This window comes from Suricata suricatta, chromosome 3, assembly GCF_006229205.1.
Source record: "Suricata suricatta isolate VVHF042 chromosome 3, meerkat_22Aug2017_6uvM2_HiC, whole genome shotgun sequence".
NCBI lineage: Eukaryota > Metazoa > Chordata > Mammalia > Carnivora > Herpestidae > Suricata > Suricata suricatta.
The window spans coordinates 137,238,398-137,259,997 of NC_043702.1; the positions used below are offsets into that span (position 1 = coordinate 137,238,398).

Here is a 21,600-nt window from a genome sequence, read left to right on the forward strand (position 1 = left end):
GATAATTGGGAATTAACTAGACTCAAGTATACTTTAACAGCCTTCTCTCCTAGTATGGATAGAGTATGGATGGAATCTATAATGTGAATATTGGTGCTTTTTTAAATAAAATATTCACCCCAGTATTTAATTGTTGTTTACACAGTGACTATTTGCAAAGCTGAATTACTAGTTGTATTCTAAAGGAATGGGAACAATTTCATGTCAGTTTACACTCCAGAGTATTTATAAAGATTACAGATTAACTACTACAGATTAATAATCTCCCCCATACTTGCCTTCCACCCTCACCCCCACCCCCACACACACATGCTTGTGCGTGAGGGAGTTTCTAATATTTACATCTACTATTAGATAGTGTTTCTGGGTCCGAGTGGCTGCTTTCTACCCTCCAGGCGGTTGCATTTCAATGGTAGGTGAGGGATTTCTATGTGTGCAGTTTGTAAATCTCTCTGGCCTCCTTCTGATGTAAAGTGTTAACGAAACAATATGAGGTGGGGGCGCCTGGGGGGCTCAGTCAGTTAAACGTCCAACTTCAGCTCAGGTCATGATCTGACAGTCCGTGGGTTCAAGCCCTGCATTGGGCTCTGTGCTGACAGCTCAGAGCCTGGAGCCTGCTTCCGATTCTGTGTCTCCCTCTTTCTCTGCCCTTCCCCCACTCACTCTCTGTCTCTCAAAATAAAATACATAAAAATTTTTTTAAAAAATATATAAGGTATGGCCACTTTTATGTCACAGCACTGCAGACCATTGCACTAAGAGTAGTGGAGGTGGTAACATGGGCACCTAGACACACACACACACACACACACACACACACACACACGTGCACAATAACACCGTCTCCCTCTCCTCCATGTCCCCCTTTCCTTGAACTAGTGCTCAGAGAACCGCTGAAAGGAGTCTGCCAGGTTCCACTAGGCTCCAGAGCTGTCCGGTCTTCACCAAGTTGACAAACTCCCTCCATGGTCCCTTTTTCAGAGGGTCCCTCACAAAGTCCAGACCCTTCCCCTGGCCTGCTGTGTCACTCAGCCTTTACTGTGCTTTAATCATCCTCAACGACCATTCAAGCTACTGCCTTTCCGTGCCTTCCCATCCAGCCCAGGCTGCTGGCCCTGAGTGGGGAGGAAACATGCCTTCCACTTAAGGAGCTCAGCCAGGGAAGGAGAAAGATAAAAGGCTGAAGTTGATACACAATTCGAAAGCTAACAGGAGGGAAAACAGAACTTTTCTTATAAGGCCAAATAAAACATCAGCGAAGGAAACTGAAATGAGTTGGCCTGCAAAAGGAGGCCGACACGGCAAATGGGCATCGGGCACAGAACACACTGCACGGAGGGAGCATTGGGGCAACAAGCCTGTTTTGGCAGCTCCCGAGTTCTCGGTGGCAGAAATAAGAACTTGTACATATGGGGGTGGGCAGCGGGGGGGGGGGGGAAGGCGGGGAAAGCACCCAATCCCAATAAACTAATCTCAGCTAATGTAATGTTTATCAAGTTCCTCAGATAATGATACCATGCATGTCATTATCATCATCAAAACCCAATCTATGTTTTAAAAAGTTGCAGATGATTAACACAACATCAAGTTGTTGCAAACAATTACTTAAAACACACACACACACGCACGCACACACACGCACACACACGCACGCGCACACACACACGCACACACACACGCACACACACACACACACACACACACACACACGGACGCAGACGCCCGCACGCGCGCACAGAACCAGGAGGTCCCCATATTCTGTAGAATGAGGGAGGCTGCAGCTGTAGGCCGACAGCTTTCATGTCCTCATTTGAATAATGTGTCCTGAATCTGTCACTTTATTCATTCTCCTTATGCTCAGTGTACTCTACATCAACAACAAATTAAGTTGTAAATAAGAGACAATCATCACTTTTGTTTTTAAGCAGCTACTGCGTAGAGAATTTCAATGTACGCTCCTTTCGACAGGGGGAAAAAGAGGTGCTAGAGTTTGCTTTCATAAGCACAAATATGGGGAAACCAACAGAAACGAAAACAGAAACAGTTTACTGTTGCTCAGGGGAGGAGGGGGGAAAAAAAACAAAAACAAAACATTCTCTAAAGCACACCCATCCAGGACTGGCCGCAATTTCTTCCCAAGGAGTTATTAGGACACATAAAGACAAGAGGCTAAGTTTCCCGGATCACACTGGAGGCCTCCGTGACTTCATACCGGGCTTTTGGTCTTTGCCCGGTACAGTTTAGGCAAAATAACAAGTGCATTAAATCAATAACACAGGTGTATTCGTGAGTTGATTTCATACTCATCTCCGTTAACTTCCAAGAGTTCAAATCACTCCCACGTGCACAGAAATCGAAAAATTACTGTTGAAAACTGTCCTTACCTTGACATCGGAGAAGTAGGTCTTCAGCATATTTGAGCTGGGATAACGGGTATAAAAGAACATGAGCTTTGCTTTCTTCAAGTGATTGGGTGACAATCCTTCCTGCATGTAGGATGCATTTGGTTAAGGAAAAAATTGCTTTAAACATAAGCACCTACCACCCACCGCCCACCCCATCCCCCATCCCCCCATTCCAAGGAATCTGGAGGCCTGTCAAGCAGCTGTGGGAATTCTGGAAGGTAAACCGCGCTGGCCACGAAATCCCTCACTACCTAGCTGTGCTTGCTCAAAATGACCATTGTTTGTTAGAGAATGCCAAATATGATGGTGTAGTTGCAGAATCTTGGCTACTCCATGGTGAGAGTGGCAAAACATCCCCCTAGTTTGAGGTCCTTATGCTATCTATATGTTCACTTGTTGCTAAGGAGACAAATGTGCCCAACGTGTATTCTACACCTCTTATCGTGACAGTTTTTTTCTTCTTTGCAATCACAGTTGTTTGCTTTTCTCCCCACACTCTGCAGTTTACGGTAAATTATTATCCTAATGTGCGTGAAAATATAAAATGCATTATTTTGAACACTGTTAGGCAAGCTTCACATTTTACCTTTTAGTGCTAATCTAATGGAGTATCCTGACTCACTTTCTTCCTATCTTACTATTATATCCTTCGAATTGTTTCCTTTTAAATAATAGCTAGAACTTGGGAGGGGTGGTTTTGGCACAGAGAGAGCAGGGAGCAGGGGTGTCGCTTTTGTTAAAACAACGATCCAAAACCAAATATGATTTGCCTCTCCTGGATTTATAGTTAACTCCTTTGAGAGCGGCCCAGTGGTCAGGGCTAACAAATCAATAAATGCGGGTTAGCAGATCAATAAATGGCCACTTACCCAAAATAAGAAGGCCTATTTATCTGGAAACATCATTACCTTTTAGATCTGTAAACAGCAGCAACTAAAACAGTTCCCAAGAGAATGTGAGGCTAACCATAACAATCCAGGCTTCCTGATTCTCCCCCAGATTCTTGGCACTCCTCAGCAGACTCAGAGCTGGGACGGCTCTGGCCACATCTGTGCCGCAGCCTGGCCCTGCCATTTCCTCAGCAAATTAATGGCTTTATAATTTATCAGAAATGAAGATGCACGTGGAGAAAATCAATGTGGTCCCCCACAAGGTCAATTAAGGGTCCTTCCTAGAAGCTTCTCTAAGGATTTTCTCTTAAAAGAGAGTCTGGGAAAAATAAGGAAGGAAAGAAAAGAAATTATGCACTTGTGTGTGCGCGCGCACACACACACATTTTACTACCCAACAAAAAGGCCACACCTTGTGAACAAAAGGTCCAAAAAACACACATATTTAGGAAAAGTCAAGGTTTCTAAATGACCTCCATCAAGAACAGCACGACCAATCTTAGGAAGAGAGAGAAACCAGGAAGCGAGTAGAGAAGCATAATCAAATTAATACCGATAAGCTCTTGACTACTTATAACAGGGCGCTTAACCAAATATTCCGCAGAGGATTTGATCAATTAACATCCCCTTTAACATCCTGCGATTTTTAAAAGATCACCTTGGTTTGTAAAGAGAAACGTGAAATATCGGGCTCCCCTCCCTGCCCCCGTGGAGAATAAACACCGAAGGAAGAAATTTTGATTTTATATCTGTAAGCCAAAGCAGCTTAACCGAACTTGTGTTTTTGTTTCAGATCCTTAATGATCACAAAGACGATAATTTATGACTGACATACTTCTTGTGCCAAGGAAAGAGCTGAAAGGCCCTCCAGTAACCTCCATTAGACAGACAGACAAGGCTAAAGGAGCCCAGCACACTTCAGGACCATCTGTCCAAATGGATAAGTGAAATAATAGTTGCAAGCTGTCTCCTATTGCCTCATGATAAGAGTTTCAGGCAAGTCCAAACTTGAGCAAACAGTCTCAGGTCTGGGTTCTAATCTTTTCTTCAGACGGCTAGATTAAAAAACCACCTTGCACACCGCAGTTCGTAGCAGGGAAAAGTACCAAATTTTTAAAAACTTGGTCTCCTGCAAAACACGCCGTTTTGCTGTGGTCCTCAGGGACAGAGCTACCGAAACTTCCTGATGCCTCGGATACTCTTCAATGATGCTAAGAGATATTTGTTCTTTTTATTAAAAAAAAAAAAAAACCAGAACAAAACAAACTCTCCATCTTATTTTGATCAGGATTTAGGGGCTTTTTATTTCACGACAAAATTATTCTAATTTGGGTTTCCAAGCCGGTTTTGCTTTAAAATGCTTCCTGTCGGTAATACTTAGAATTGATCAGTTGAAATGGAACACAGAATAAATCCGTATCTCTTGCTCATCGTGTAATTAAGACAAAATTCCCATAAAATATATGTTTCTAATAAACTATTAAAAATAGCTAATGAAACATTTAAAAGCCAACAGTTAGATAATCCTTTTTTTCTTCCTCAAAATAAATCTGAACTGACCAATTGGTTAATTTCCCTTTTAAGTGCTTGTGCTGAAAAGCAACTGTTCTTCCAAGAAAGCACTAGCTGTTTCCAGGATACTTACACACGCACAATGACTCATGATGGAATAGATTCAGTAAACATACAGCTGTACCGAACACGAGCTAAGCTCCATTCAAGGCCAGGAAAGAAAATGAGCACAAATAAATATTAAGGAGGTAAGGGGGGTGGGGGGAGGGGGATGGAGTGCAAACAAGATCCGTCCCAGCAGCTCATGTGGCTTTGCCTCAATTCTCTTAGCCATAGCTTTGTGAAGACAGATGACATTCAATTCTATGTGAAATGCAAAATAGACAATAACTGCTGAAACTTGAGACAGCTGCCAGGTGTAAAAAAAAAAAAGAAAGAAAAAGAAAAAAAAGAAAAAGGGGGAAAAAAGAAACGATGATAAATCCATAAATTAATGAAAGACATCTGCTCAGGAATAAAAAAGATCAGAGAAGTGGGGTCCTGCGGCTGAACCTGAGGCGGTGTTCACACAACCCGAGAATCTGAGTGCTGTCTGTTTACCAAGCACACCTTACCTAACAGCAGTGGCGGGAGAGGAACAGAGGCGGCGAAAAGGCAAGTGCAAGGATATGTTGTGAGGGCTAGAGGAGGCGAATTCTCTCCCCCACCCTCCCATGGAACCCTGAATTGTGGTTAGAGATTTTTACAGGCTGCAGTTCCATCCAAGCTGGACTGAGGCTCCTTACTTAACATTTTCTAAAATGCTTTGAAACTCAAAGAATTTTAGCTTTCTCCTTTTGCTCTGATTTGCTGTTTCTAAGAGCATTTCTCCCTTAAATAGGGAGAAAAAAACCTAACCTGTCTCATTTAATGAAAGTGAGAGAACGCATTGTTTCTCCATTAAGAGGTGCAGCACATAAAGGTGTGTCGTTTGTGGAAATTTAGAAAAATTTTTTTACTTAATAATTTGGTGGGGGTGGGGGTAGGAGCCCAGAGCCGCTCAGTCTTTAATATAAATGTTTTCCCCACAACTAATGCAGCTAATAGAATTACTCTGGCCTCACGAGACTTCTAAAAATGTCTATGAATTATTTCACATTTTAGAAATTCATTTTTAGGCCATGTTTTCCAGTTGGATTTTTGTTTCAAATTACCAATTTCCCTTCCTTAACTTTAAGTATTTTAAACATTCTCCCTAAAAGTCAAGTAGGAAACACCGGCTGTCACACAGAACAGACTTCGTTTCTTCACCTGCACATCTTAAAGGCTCATAATCCTACTCTTGTGCTTTAATTGGCTGTATGCAAATGTCCGAGGCCTGAACAAGGCTATTTTTCTTGAGATGCAAAGAGGGTGAATGACAAGGAACATCATGAAGGAAAACAATTGGCTGGCTGTTTCTTTTGGAATTTGAATAAAAACTTAATATTTGGTTAAGCAGGTTCATTTGCAAAGATACTGAACACATTTTTTTTATATCCAAGATGTGAACTCCTGAAGCAGGTGCGTGGACATTGAGTTTAGCAGGCACACATTCACTATTTCCTTTTTATTAGAAAGGATATGAGGTAGTGCTTTTATATAGATTATATATGCTTACTGTGCCTAACCCTAGAATGGATTGATCTGATAAGCTGGTATTCTTAATAGTTCCTATCTTGGCTACTTTGTTCAAAGACACAGATGATGCCCCCTGGAGTGAGAAAGAATCATTCCTTAAGCACTAAATTATTCATTACTATTTGAAAAGCTATGACTACAAATAAAAAATATAATAATGACAATCATAGAGGTATCATTTCATCCCATTTCTACTCATGTCTACTGAATTTTTCCCACAAGTTCAAAGATGGCTGTATATACCCAAAACTGTAGTAGACCTCGCTTGCTATGATTCCCAGAGACGTCTTTAAACTAAAAGCACGAGGGGCGCCTGGGTGGCTCAGTCAGTTAAGTGTCCGACTTCAGCTCAGGTCATGATCTCACAGTTTGTGGGTTCGAGCCCCGCGTCGGGCTCTGTGCTGACAGCTCAGAGCCTGGAGCCTGCTTCGGATTCTGGGTCTCCCTCTCTCTCTGCCCCTCTCCTACTCATGCTCTGTTTCTGTCTCAATAATAAATAAACATAAAAAAAATAAACTAAAAGCATGAGAATTTTGTCTACAACGCCATCAGATAAATCACGGGAAGAACCCATTGCCATTCCGGGATGGAGAGAGGAGAAAAGTGGACCCAGTGTCCCAACAGACACTCAGATCCTCATTGGCTTCAGAATCATGTGGATTATAGAAAAGGAGGCTTGCCTATCTTCTTCCTGAGAAATAATATATCAATGAGATAAATGGTTAAAAGTATGGCATAATCGAGGGGAAAGAAACAGAAGAGGGTCAATGGCCAGAAGGTGGAAAATGTCAGCATTAATGGCAACAAGAGGCCAAAATTATTTAGCTTCATGAAAGAAACAGCTCCAGGTGTAAGCAACATTTCATACGAACACAGGTGTTCTCAAACCGTCACTGTTTAACAGACTTGCACATTGCTAGGAGAGGGGAGTGAGTTAGTCAGCTGAAGAAGCAACTATATTCTCTTTAAAGTCTTTGATATGTATAGAAATAAAAGGAACTTCTTTCAATTCAAATCCTCTAAATTCCTCAGGGGATTTAGAAAGCATGAGACAATGAATGTAGCCAACACTTAAAGCAATCTAAAAGATTTCTTTCCTAGAAGACCCAACTTACTTAAAAAAAAAAAAAAGCACAGGCATAATGATCTGGTGACAGTGAAAAGTCTAGTAAAAAACACAGAAAAACCCATAAACTGGTTCAAGAGTTTTAGTCTGCACTTAGGGGACTTTGAAACCTGGTTTCAAATATTCCTTGATACAGGTACGTCCCTTTCCTCTGTGTGTGTGTGTGTGTTTGTGTGTGTGTGTGTGTGTGTGTGTGTGTGTGTGTGTGTGTGTATGAGAGAGAGAGACAGAGACAGAGACAGAGACAGAGAAATAACCCACCATCACGACTAATGCCTTCAAAATGAAGAGATGGAGAGCAAGAGGGTCTAGCCCTGGACATCATCAGCCTTGTATGAGCCTCAGAAGACGCCCTTCCCGCCAAGGGTAAAAAACTATTCAAGACGCTACATCTTCTTCCATTGCCTTTTTCATCACCAACACGATGTTACAATCATTCTGACCAATGTTTATTGCCTGTTTATTACGTGCAAGGCATGGTGTTTGGTGCAGCTTTGATTCATGACTGGCAGATCAAATTTTAGGTCTTTGAAAGGGAGAAATTAAATCAGCGACCAAATCAAAACTCAATTTCTATTTATATGTCTAAGTCCTCAACATCTTTATCTTCCTTCCTCTCATGACATTATTCTCTTCTTCCTCTCTCTGAGTGCTGGTCAGAGGGTGGCCCTCACTACGTAGGCAAATATATTTCCACCATGGCTGGGGCTCCGCACTTACGGGGCTGCCTCTGGAGTGGGCTTGGAACCTAAAATATCATCAGGACAATTGCTCAAAATCTTTAGTTTAGCAACAGCTAATTTAACTACTAAATCTTATATCCATCTGGCAGTTTATTATAAAAGAAACATGCTTCTACCTGCCCCCAAATGCTACTATTCTACTATCCCAAAACACCAACAACCACAAGATTTTTAAAAATTTACTGAAAGGACCGATTTACAGAGAGAGAGGGGAAAAAAAGTCAGTTAAAAATAGCTGGAGTTCAGGAGGGGTCCAATAAAAAAATATAACTGGCATCTTTACCTAAAAGTCAGGTTCAAAAATATAAAAGAGCCATAAAAAGAGCCATTTTAAGTCGAATACAGCTGAGTTTTATATTTAATTGTGCTCTCTCGCTTTCCAAAATAATTTGCTTTGTGTATGTTAGGACAAAAGATTTCTGTGTATGGCTGAACAGAGGTTAATCATGCATAGAGGCAGCTGCACCAGACCCAAAGAACAGACCTTGGGTGAACGAGAGAGAGAGAGAGAGAGAGAGAGAGAAGAGAGAGAGAGACAGAGTGAGAGAGAGAGACCAATGCTGTCTGAATAAATGAGTACCTGTATATTTCCTTAAAAAAAAAAAACAACTAAACAAACTGAAAGAACAACAAATGCCCCACACCCCACGTCTCACTTAAAGATTAAAGAGAGAATCTAACTTTCCATCCATGTCCATTTTTCTCCCACTGAAGTCCCCCACCAGGAAAGTGCTCTTCATGAGATTTAATCAGGCCTTCTTTTTGCACAGACCAGGCGCCATGCAGATGGTTTAAAGGGACAATTCTTCTCACGGAATCTTAAGGATCTCAAAACTGACTTTTCTCGTGACGCCATTAGAAAACTTAAACTCTTTTTAAAAGATCTGACAGAATTCAATATTACAGTGAGATTTTTGTCCATCTCTGATTCTACTCCTAAAGAAAAGAAGAAGGTATAATGTGGGAAGAAAAGCAGAAAGGCATTGTTGAAAAGTCACATATTAAATACCAGCTCTTTGAGGCAATTAACAACTTATGAAAGTTGCAAAGATGTGGGTTTCCTGGGAAGCTTTTGTGCAATCAGAAGTGTGTTGATAAAAGCCTATTACTCTGGATAATAGCAAAGACTGCATTCTTAAGAAGTTCCTAATCTATGTGATTCTATATATTGTGGAAACCTGACCTTGCGGGAAGCCTTTTGTTTTGTTTTGTTTTCCTGGGGGGGGGGGGGAGAATAAAAGGATATTGCACTTCCCGAATAAGGTGAGATTTCGGACATGTCTTGAAGATCGCCACACTCGGACTTGATGAGCGACAGGGAGAGCCCTTCTGCGGTGCTGGGTGGGTGTGCTGGTGAACAAGGGTGGTGGCTTAGGTGGTGGGATGACATCTTGGTCCTCAGACTCGTTGTCTCCCTAGTCAAGTCTAAGGATTCAGGAGAGGCTCTGTCTTTTCCCGAGAAGGAGCCGGAGGGAGCACCTAATGGACTCTGAAATGGGTAGGCCATCAAAGGAAGGGGGAAGGGGTGGCGGAAGGTGGACGTGGTGAAGCCTGCGGTGGCAGAGAGAGGTGACTGGTGCAGGGGCTGGTGGTGGCCGCCGGCCGGGGGGCCGGAGGCGGACTGGTCGGATGAGTTTTTGCGGACCACCAGGGGCAGTGCTTCTGTCTGGTCTGTGGAACCGGGCATCTGCACGTTGCCAAAGGTGTCCAGGGGGTTCGGAATGATGACGTCGCCAAAGCACTGCAGGCGCTGGTTGGCGGTGTGGAAATTGTGGTTTTCCCCGTTGACTGCGAATCTGGCCTGGGGGATCTGGAGAGGCGGGAAGACCTGAGGAACCTGGCGGGAGGGTTTGGCCGCAAAGACTTTGACCACCGTGTCCACAACCTGGGACATGGCCGTATTCAGTTCCTGCTTCAAGGTCTCGGCCAAATGCTTGCCTTCGGGTTGTAAGGAGTTTGGCCCGTGATCTCTCTCTTTGTTGTTGCCTTCTCGCTTCGGCTTGTTTTCCGCCAGCTCCTGCTCCCTGATCAGGGCCCGGGCTCGGTCGATGAACTGTCCCGGGTCCAGCTCGCACATCTCGTTATCTGACCGCCCCACGGAGTCCTGGGCCCTGGCGTCCAGGATCTCCGAGCGCATGCTGTCTTCAGACAGGTTACCATCTTCATCATTTTCAGAATCGGTGCTGTCGTAGATTTGGTAGAACTTCTCCTGCAGCTGGCGCAGCTGTTTCTGCATGTCCTCCAGCTGCTGCTTCAGCTGTCGGCGCTCCTCTCGCTTCTGTTCTTTTCGGGCTGAAACCAGCTGCTGGAAACTCTGTTGCTGCTGCTGGGGCAGTTTCTGCTTGCGTTTGTTTTCTCTGTAACTTTCTCGGGGACTCACAGACTGCGGGGCCATCTCTCTTTCATTTTCATTGCCCCTTAATGCCACACTGGGGGAATGGCTCATCCCCCGAATTATATTCTCAACCCGAGCGCGCTTCGCTCTCAGGTGCTCGTCACATAAGCGATCCATATCAAACTGGCTCATAGTAGGCCTGCCAAAAGGGGAAAGACACTCTGGGGGGCTGTCTCTTGAAGAGTTGCTGCATATATCCTCCTGATGTACTTCGGAGCCCGTACTAGAGAGACCGCTGGCTTGGAAACTGGGCTCCGTGCCACCATTTTTGTTCATGTTATTTTTCAACAGCTGGGAAATTATGGTTGCTCCTGGAAAAGGCATCATGGCATCTTCATACGAGTTCGCCCTCTTCAGCAGCTTGCGGAGTACGTTTGACTTTTCCCCATCTGCATGCTGCACCACTGAATACTCAACATCCTGCTCAGAACCTTGGGGATTCATGGCACTAAAAAACGTTGCTCTTGCCTTAGCAAAAAATGCAGATGCTGTCCCTACCGTCCTTTTCACTCCAATGTCAACTCTTCTCCTCTTGGTTTGCCGGCTTAAGAGGGCTGTGCTGTCATGGTCAGGCATCACTGGACAGTTATTGTGCCATCTTCAAAAGCTCGTCAGCTGGGCACAGCTCAAGAATCCCGGGACCCTGGCCAACAGAACAAAAGGACTGATGAATCATTTTCTTTAAATTTCTCCAAATTTCCTGACCTCAATCCTGAATCAAATGCAAAATGCATAGGCTCTGGGATTTATGGCACATTACAATTATTGCAATTTATTATGCACTCTGCTTGAAATGAAACATTTTTAAATATTTCTGCTCCACTGGTTTAAGATGGATTAAGATTAAAAAAAAAAAAAAAGCAAAAACTGCTTAAGCACCAGTAATATGATTCTCTTTCACAAATGCCTAAAATGATACTGTTTATCTTCAGAAGAAACAGTAGATTATAAGAACACAGCCTCTGACAACCAATTGATTAAATTTTGGGCATTGAGATTCATATTACAAAAGAAGATGAAAGTGGTCTGTACTTAAGAAATAAGGTTCAATTTTGAGGCTGTGTGAAATTTGGAAGAAAAATTCCATTTCAGAATTAAAATTATTGTGGTTTTGAGACTGTTAGAGGAGAAAGACTCGAAAATACGTGCAAATACCTAACACACCCCCTTTATTACTGAATTTTCAAATATTTCTGTCATATCTGAAACGGGAGGGAGAACACCCCGTCAGCACCTCTCCAATACAAATGGTCAATTTAACACTGAAATACATGCACAAACATTCATTTTACAAGTCTGCTTATTTGACATAGATGTGCATTTTTACCAGTAAAATCACAGTTGAAAGTGCCATCTCTTGCTATATCTTAATCGAAGGATGAGAAGATTTATGAATTATCACAATGTCTTAAATTTGAGGACTTAAATTATTCCAAAGTCAGACTCGCTGCACAAGAAGGGATCATCACATTTTAGAGATCAATATGGGGAACAATAAGCTGAGTGAGGCAAGGGTCCACGTGTCTTCATATTAGTTTTCTTCTGTTAAAATAACACTTCAAATGCCTAAAGAAACTTTAACATACATATTCTTTGTGCATCTTCTTCCTTATGCCAAATTAAAGGGGTGAAGAAAAGACTAAAAGAAAGTAAATAAAGATGCCAACAGCATCAATCAACGACATGAGAAAGAAATATCTTCTCTGCACGTGAACTTCCATTGTTTCTTGAGAACACAGTACTAAAACAGAAAAGCCTTCCTTGCATTTTAGAAAAGGTACCTGACATATTTTGTGACTTACTGCCCAGTGATGCTCACCCCCAATTTTGCGTGACTGTAAGATGTCATATCTTTTTTGCTTACAATTAACATTTTGTGAGGAAAATGAAAATATTTTTTTCACACAGGGTTTATCTAATATTAAACTTCACGTTTGCTTAACAGAGCACATCTTCACAATAACAGGGTCTATTGCCAAAGGCAGCGTGCAGAGTGTTTGGAACGGTTCCCATCTCTTTCGGTTCACCTGTAAAAACATCTACGTGCTCCCTAGGACTGCATCTGTGGCTAGTTTTAAAGAATGACTATCCATGCAAATAGGCGTAATTTCAGCATGAAATAACCTGTAAAAATCAAGAAAATGCTCAATGCTTAGATGACAACGTGTGGGGTTTTTATTTATTTATTTTTTTATTCAACAAAGATTTCATCATGCATTCCTGGTCCCTGGTTTCTATGTGAAGGTACAACATTTTTTAAAGCCTCTTCATGCAGGCAATACGACGCTTCTTTATATTTTTTTTGGTATGCTTAAAACTAAAATACTTTTTGTATGCCTCAGGATAAAATCCCCAAAGTTGGAATAGAAACAGATCTTAATAACTTCAATATTGGGTTCCAAATCAAATTCAGAATGATTGTGAACCCTCACATATCAATAATAAAATTGAGTTCAGGAATACAAAAATGCAATGACAAATATTTCACTAACGCATTTGATCTGATAAAGCAGGTGTAGCCATCAGGTGAGAAAAAGAAAAAGACCGAGTCAAAGAAGAAAAGGGATAGATTATTTCAAAGCCCAAAAAGACCTGCATGCTGGGGGTAGGTCTTTGCAAGGAGGACCTTTTTGTGCATATATCAGCTTTCCAGAGACACAGTTCATTGCCATTATTTTAAAATTTTACCTCTTTTCTTTTTGTGTGTGCAAATTCTTTCCTCTTTAAGATCACCTGAAAAGCACAGGGATCTCTAGTCAAAATGTGAAACAAACTTTCTGCAGGTTTTTCCTCCTCTGTTCATCTTAACCCCCAGTCTGGATTTTTTTCTCCTGCCCATCCTTACTAGGGGACAAGCATCTCTGCAACAGGGGCTCAGGAGTGACAGGCTGGTGTAAGAGATGTGCACAAGGTCATGTGCGGGCATCCTTCCTTTCCCAACTGTCATGTACCTCTGCGTCAACTGCACTTCCTCTCATCCAGCCCAGGTATCAACAGCTGCATCCCCGCCTCATGCCCAAGCCAAGAAGAAAGAAATGATACCCTGGTCTTCAGCAGACAGCAAGTGTTAATTAAACATACTTGGTGGGCCTTCCAAGAACAAAATATCCTGTGACTTCCTTCAAATTAACGAAACTAAACAGATTTTTTTCAGTTCTCTGTCAACCAGTCAGCATTTTTAGACTAGAGAATGATTTGCTTCTGCTCCGGGCTACGAGGATAGGAATATGTTTAGGGCTTGTTGTAAAATGTCCAGCTGAGACATAGCAAATAGGACAAAACAAACAGGAAAAACTGTATATTCCGCTAGGACAAGACCTTATATTCACAGGCATGAATAAATATAGTTCTTCATAGAGCTAAGATCTAAACTTAAAAATAAAGGTATAGGGGGAGTGCACACTGGGACCATACCCCGTAGAGGCAAGAGGCAAGATTAAGTAATTATAACTGGCTGACATGATGCTTTACTAGCAAATTGATTCATAAACAAGATACATATGTGAATACATTTACCACATAAGAAAACGCATTGTTCAATGACTTGCATATAAATTAAATCACTTGAAAACCCATTTGAAGACACTTCCATGGGTTTCCTAATTCAGAATTTAGAGAATGCCATGGATTGGTTACCATAATAATATCATGACATTAATAGCACTGATATTATCCTGTCCATTAAGATTTTTAAAAATTCCTTTATTTCTCAACATATGTACAAAGCCATAGTATTTCAACTACAATTATTATTGACTCTTATTGTATTTTAATTTTTACATTCATTTTGAGCTTAACCAGGCAACATGAAACCTTTTGATCAGCCCTTAGGAACATTAATCTCAGCAAGGATGCAGAAAAAAAAAATCCTGACATAGAATTTGAGCCCAAATGTATTACTGTTCGAATGCACATATTCTATTCCAGTAAACTCTTCTTTAATTCATATGAAAACCCATATAGAATATTACTATTGTTAAATATTTTGTCATAGCTAGCATTTGGTATCTAAGTACTCAACTGCTTTAATAATTCTTATACAGTGATTATCTTGACGTAGCAGATTCCTCCCAGACAAAGATAAGAACAAAAGTCCAGAAACAATCGAGTCAGATTTTAACTACTCCAAAAGATTCATTAAAATCTGGATTATCTCAAGAATGTCAGATAGGTTCACATGGAGAATGCTAAGGAACTTGATGACTTAGTGTTTAAAAAAAGAATTTTCAGTGAAGAATTTCAAAGGAACACTGCAGTCTGAAGTAGAAAGTGGGTAAGTGCTCCACTTTAATAAAGAAGTTATTTGGGGGAGGGGATTACAACTTCTGTGTATCTATCCAGATTGTGAATCCATCCAGATTCTGGACAAAGAAGTGTTCATTATGGTAATTATCCAAATAGTTCAGACAAATCTTTTATAAGACAGGGTGAGTTTAAGTTAGGCATGGTTTCCTGTTTGGATTACTTAGATTATCTGTTTTTGTTGGTAAAATTATTTGAAGAAATTGCTCACGCCTACCCTTTACTTCTTATGGAAAACAACCTTTGAATGGGCCTCTAATCTACTTGGGTCAACCTGGTTATGAAATTTCAAATGTACTATCACTAACGAAGAACATTTTAAATCTACCTGAAGATCGGTAATTCATGGGGCGGAGATCAGATGATTTGATTTAGGTTGTCTCCCCTAACCCCACCAAATCGCTAAGCTGCCCTCTTTAAGAGTTCCTTTCTGCTAATTAGCAACTTTTCCTTCGGGGACGTTGCTGCTTGCTGGAAGGTTAAGAAAGTGTTTTATGTTTAGTTTGATGAACCCTCTTGACAGCAGTTAATACTTCAAGTAACTGAGATTGTATCATCAAATCTCGCATAAGGTTTTACAATTTCCTATCATAATAGAGTTCTCAAATCATAACCGTTTAAAATTCCTCCAACCTATCAAAAATTCCGTACATTTTTCACCTGCAAAATGAACACAGAATATTTTCTGAGACACGCCTAAAATATTCATTTGCACCAATAATTCACCAAATTAGTAAGTACAAGAGTAAGAAACGATCTCAAGAAAAAACATTTTTTTTCCTTTTTGTAGAAAATTCAAATACTCTAAGTGTCCTTTGAAGCTTTAGTGTACAGCAGGCAATAGGGTTTGAGAAATTCCTTAAGTATACGTCCTTTCCAGTTGATACAGGTACTTAATTGGAATCCAATAATAATAAAATATAATCGCGCACAATTCGTCTTTATACTAGAAAACCAGCCACATTTTATAATTTTTTTTTGTGAATCCTAAACCTAAAAATTCCTTCTATCAACAGTTGAAAAGGCAAGACAATCTATGAAATGATGTAAGAAATTCATGAAAAAAAGGCCTATTTGTACTTTGCACAGATAAAGAGAACCCCCGGCAGCTGGCTTACATCTTAAGATCACAAGTGCTACTTGTAGAAGAACTGTGCTAGGAAACGAATAAAGTGAGAACAAAGATGCATGTGACGTAGGCATGACTTTTTTTCCCACAAGGTGGTGATTATGCAGAAGTCTGCATAATGGACACATAAACATATCAGTGAGTACCAAGCACAGAGAACCTCTAACAAACATAAAGCAAATGGACATATCCATAGATAACATGAAAGGACTTCTACAAGTATTGAGGGAGGGAGTCTGATGTTTTAAGTCTAAGGAATCAATGACACACACTATCTCATTTTCATGAAATCACGATCGTCACCCAAACAACCAAATCGACCGACAAAACCATTCACCATCTAACCTATTTCTATGTAATACAAGAAGTAGCCTGTTTAAAGAAAAACTTAAAAGGTCAAGTTTGAATAATCCAGATATAGTGCTTCCACTGAATTCTCAACGGCTTCCCTCACACATCAGGCCACAGTCCTTACCCTTGCTGATTTTGCCATTATATAAACGTGGCCACGTTGTAGCATATGGACAGAGTGACACGAAAGCTCTGCTTTTCCTCCCTCATCACACACAGCCCATTTCATCCTGAAAATACTCAGAAGTTCTTGCAAGAAACACCTCACACAGCTGACTGCCTGCATCTTGCATCAAATAGAAAAAGCACTGTTACCTCTCCCGTACTTGAGATTTTCCTTCTCCATCAAAGTAATAACGAGGACATCTGGCACATGTCTGGTACAGTGACAGGCTCATTCTACTTTATGAGAGTATTTAACATATGACTTGAAAGAGTTTATGCACATACCTATTCTTTCTGGGCAGGGAGAAAGCACACTAAAAAGATAAGCTTCAACAACAGTAACACTTTCAAATGACTTTGGTATTCTTGGCAGTTACACACACCACCCATGGCTGCCCAAAACACACAGGCACACAAAAGACGGGCTCTCACCCACCCCCCTTCCGCACCACAGACCTGGAAGATAGGCATAAACTATAGAGGGAAGCAGAGGGAAAGTCAATCTCCCTCCACCTGCTGCCTGAAGTGGGGGGACTTTCAGCTGCCTGGCAGACAGAAGCCTGAGATACAGCCTCAGCAGCAGCCTGCCAACATCCTTAAGAAAAATAAACAAACACATACCAACTTATTCCCCACCCCGAAGCCAAGAACTCACATGGCAGGGCTCAAAACATAACAACAGCCCAGTTCCCATTAGCCCGGAGAATCCTATTAGCCAGGGCACCCATAAATTCATAAACTTCTGCAACCCTGGAGCACGCAGTTGTGGTCTGGAACTATACAGACACACACAGACAAGAGGAAATCTGCACCTGTCTTTCTTGACACAACACACCTGTCAGGCCCTGCCCATGCACAGCACTTTACTAATAGACTTCTGCCTACCTAGTTTAGGAAAGGAAATTATTATTATTATTTAAATTTTTTTTTGATAAGGGAGGTTATAGATGGGAGGGAAGGAGGTGGAGGGAGGGGGAGCGGGAGGGAGAGAGAGAGAGAGAACAAGAGAAGACACTTATAGCCTTGACTTTGAGAGAAGGCCACCCTGTGCTTGCACTGTTTTTATAAGCTCAAGGAGACAACACAGACCTTCTTGGAAAAATAAAAACAAGCAGGTGAGCTCGCAGCCTTCCCCCAGGCGGAGCAGGTTTCTGGATTGCCAAGAACAGCAGCTTCACACTGCAACCTGCCTCCTTGGGCTATTTAAGAACTATCGCCCAACCCCTCCTCCTCCTCCACCTCGTCTCTGCCAGCCTGGAGGACTCTCAACTTCCGAAAAAAGCTGAGAAGTGGCGGGAGACTTGGGAGCCTCTTTCGAAAGCTACTCTCCCCATTACCTCCCTCCCGCCGTTCCCTAAGGCCCCGGACTCCAAACCGCACACTTTCCACCGATGTTCAGTTTTAGCAGAAGTAAGTGGCTAGCACGCCAGAAGAACCAGCAACTTGCTAAACTGGACTTTGGGTGAAGTCTCTCCGCCCCCCCAACACCCCCCCCCGTGCCCCTCCTGGTCTGTTCAGGCAAGATAGCAGCTCCTCCCGCCCTCCTCCCCATTCCCTCCAGTAGCAATCACCCTCACCTCTGTTCTCCCTTCCCAGTCCTCTGAACTGGGGGCACGACTGCAGGTACCACCCAGACAAGACCAGATCCCAGCAGCCCCACGGCACAGGCTGCCAGCGAGGGCTGTGAGCCTCTTCGCCTCGCAGATCCGCAGCCCAAGAACATCCCCTACCCCCACTCGCACCGCCAGCACTCGGTCCCCCCGCGGCGCTCCGGCCCCATCCCTCCACCACCACACGACCTCCTGAGGCTCCCGCTGCCGCCTTACCCAACTCAACTTGACCTAGCCCCGGTTCCTCGGAGCTCAGGACAGGGGCGCCGTGCTGCTTTCCCGGGACCATCTCTCCACCGTTCCAACCCCGAGTCCAACATTTCGGCTTCGACAGCGTTTTGCGAGTAAAGTAACAGAGCGCCCCCCTCCTCCCTCTCCCCTCCTCCCTTCTCCCCAGCCCTCTGCTGGGGTTAAAAAGGAGAAGTGAAAGGTATGCAAATGACAAGCAAATTGGAAGAGCCTGGAAGAAAGGCAGCTATAATAAACAAGACAAAGAGAAAGGACGTGGGGACTGGCCCAGGAGTTTTAACCCGGAGAGACGGGAAGGATGGGGCTTGGCGGAAACCTGGGATCCAGGCGAACAAAAAGCGACCCGGTCCCCCTCGCGGTCCTCTCTCCGGAGAACAGAGGGCAAGAGAAAGAAGGAGAGGAAGCAAACGCCTCCTCACAGCCCAGGAACAGTACACAAAAGGTGACAAGATCAGCGACAAGTCCAGCGGTATCAGCCTCCCCCCCCACCCCCCCACCCCCATCACCACCACCACCCCAGCCAGCCGCAGGAAAGAGAAAGAAATAAAAGCCAAGCGGATCACTTACTCTTAGGAACTGGGAGGAGCGGAGCGCTGAGTTCCACGGAGGCTCCTGCTTAGAAACTGTTTAGAGCCTATTTGATTATGATTCATTTAAATAACACCATTTTCTCCTGGAAAAAAAAAATGTTTACACGGACATGAGTAATGGGAGTCTCTTTTCTTTTCTTCCCATTCAAGAACAGGCCAGGACAAGTGATTCTGGAAAAGGGGAGGGGACTGGCGAGGGGGAGAGGATACTTACGCGGTGCGGAGAGCAGCGGGACCGAGCGCGGTTCTGCCGGCAGGGAGCGGAGAACACGCGCGCGCACACACGCGGCGGTGTCTCGCGGGTGATGAATGTAATAACTGGACCAGGGCCGGTGAGTGCGCGCGAGCGAGCGAACGGGGCGAGCGGGCGAGGGAGAGGGGACGGTGGGAAGGGTGGGAGGGGAGAGGCGAGGCGAGGAGAGGGGAGAAGAGGCGGCAGAGGAGAGCAGGGAGGAGCGGAGAGAAGAGAAAGGAGCGCAGAAGCGAGGCGCCGCGGAGAGGAGCGGAGCGGAGAGGGAGCGGGCGGCCCGGCGAGAGCTCTTTTGCGCCGCTGCGCTTCCCCGGCTGGAATGGTGTATTATTTCAGAGCGCTCCCTCAGCTGAGGGCTCCGCTCCACAACAAGATTTACTTTAAGACACAGCTGAAGGAAACAGGAAGACTGCACGTCACAGTCTGACTGACGTACCCGGCCCCAGCACCCAATCGCGAGGCGCCTTCGGATTCAAGGGGGGATAGCGAGGCAAGAGAACTTGGGAGGAAAAAAAAATATAAAAGGGGTGGGGGGGTGAGGGGCTGGGAAGAGAGGAGGGGAGAGGGGCCCCGCGCTCCCCCTCCCCCCGCCTCCATCCCCGGCCCCCACCCCCGCCCCCGCCCTGCCACCGCTTCGGGGCGACGGGATCGCCGCGCCGGGGCCGGAGCGAGCCATCTGCGGGCACTGTGCAAAGCGGGCGACGGCGCGAGCGGCGCTCGGCTCACACTCGCTCGTCCAGGACGCAGGTCCCTTTTTTTTTTTTTTTTCCTTCCCCACCCCCCACCCCCTTCCTTTCCCAGATACAGCTGATCGAGTTCACCGAGTGGCCGAGCTTGGAGCGGACTTGGGTGGAGAAAGGCACGGAAAAGTATACTGGAGGAAAAGTGGGGTTTTAGGGGTGGAGTGGTAGAGAGGGAGGGAGTGGGGAAGCTCAAATCGTTCCACTTTTTAAATGATCATAGATAGTATCAAGAATACGTGTCACCCTTGCTTGCTTTTAGAGGCGAGGTGGACAATAAAATACAGGTATGTTTGGGATTTAAATAATAGGTGCCAGAGGCTTCACTTGGGCTCCACTGCATCTGGTAGCAGACCAGCATTGGCTGAGTTCCAGTTAATCTTCCGTCAAAATTATTAGGAAGAAGACTATTTGCCCTTGGTTATTTGGATTGTAGGTACAGCAGCCTTTTGGGGGGGAAATGTTGCAAACATTACCTCACATTTATCCCTCACAAACTCACTCACCCCACGATGGCCAAGGAGAGAGGTTTCACATAGGAGTACACAATTTTGGCTCCTGGGTAGCAAACTTTAAAGTTTATTAGGTAAGAAATTTCAAACGCTTAAATTTCGGGCTTCAACGTAAAGCTAAGGAAAAATTCACTTTGGTTAGATGTTTCTGGAATGAAAAATAACCAGAGAGATGTCTTTAGATAATGCGGCTCTTAAAGAACTCCTTGGAGGTTTGCAAGTTACAAATGCTAAAGGGCATTTCCAGCCGCAGCCAGAACATGTCTTTCACCGGGCACAGCAAACGGGTTTTAATAAAGCAACGGCGTTTATGACCTAAAGATCTTATAAAAGCCAGGACTTACAAGGGCTGCGAAGCAGAAATACTCCTACCTAGTCGATTAGACACTCAGTTTTTAGGTAGGATGGGAACAAGTATTTTTTGTATGTTCCTCGAATTCAAGCAGATAAAAGGTTTGGGACAACGTCAAACAAACGTTGGCTGCCACAGCAGTGTTTATGGGGTGTGTTACAAGTACACTGGCCGACAACTGCTACCACTTCTGCCACACGCATATATCCCTTTCCTAGGACATTAACAATTTCAATCTCAAATTCATCAAACTGTGAAGAGTCTTCTCTTTGAACGAGAATAGGGACGATAACATGCCTGAGACTATACTCTGTAGGAAACTTTTGGCACAGGATTCAAACATTGAAAAGAAGAAAAAAAAATCAAGGCGACCAGGGGAGGTGTCAGGCTAAGAAAGAGACTTGCTGGAGAACCCCCAGCCTCACTTCTCCCTTTCCAACGCCCCCAGACCCTCCCTCCACACCATTACAGAAACAACACAGATGCCCACCAACACACGCGGCTTCCAGCGATCGGCTGGAAAGATCGGCTATTGTATCAAGTGTTTTAATCGAGATGTGACAATTTAGGGTGGGAAGAGAAATAATCTATCAACATGCCCATTAGATGCAGGATGGAAT

General features: G+C 43.7%; 1 protein-coding gene across 4 annotated transcripts in view; it reads right to left on the reverse strand.

The window, feature by feature from the left end:
• Window positions 1–19,452, reverse strand: part of PROX1 (prospero homeobox 1) — a 52,496-nt gene extending 33,044 nt beyond the window's left edge. For 3 of the 4 annotated variants that reach the window (XR_003906858.1, XM_029935281.1, XM_029935279.1), the window contains exons 1-4: window positions 19,341–19,452; window positions 19,104–19,209; window positions 9,582–11,373; window positions 2,385–2,492 (exon numbers count right to left, since the gene is read on the reverse strand). Coding sequence is in view for 3 of the 4 variants with exons in the window: in XM_029935281.1 (XP_029791141.1) it covers window positions 2,385–2,492; window positions 9,582–11,306 (1,833 nt within the window). In the remaining variant the exon portion in view is untranslated. Of the gene's footprint in view, window positions 1–2,384; window positions 2,493–9,581; window positions 11,374–18,503; window positions 18,570–19,103; window positions 19,210–19,340 lie in introns of those variants that run through there. The other variant, XM_029935280.1, reaches the window with a different exon arrangement.
• Between the last annotated feature and the right edge of the window lie 2,148 nt (window positions 19,453–21,600).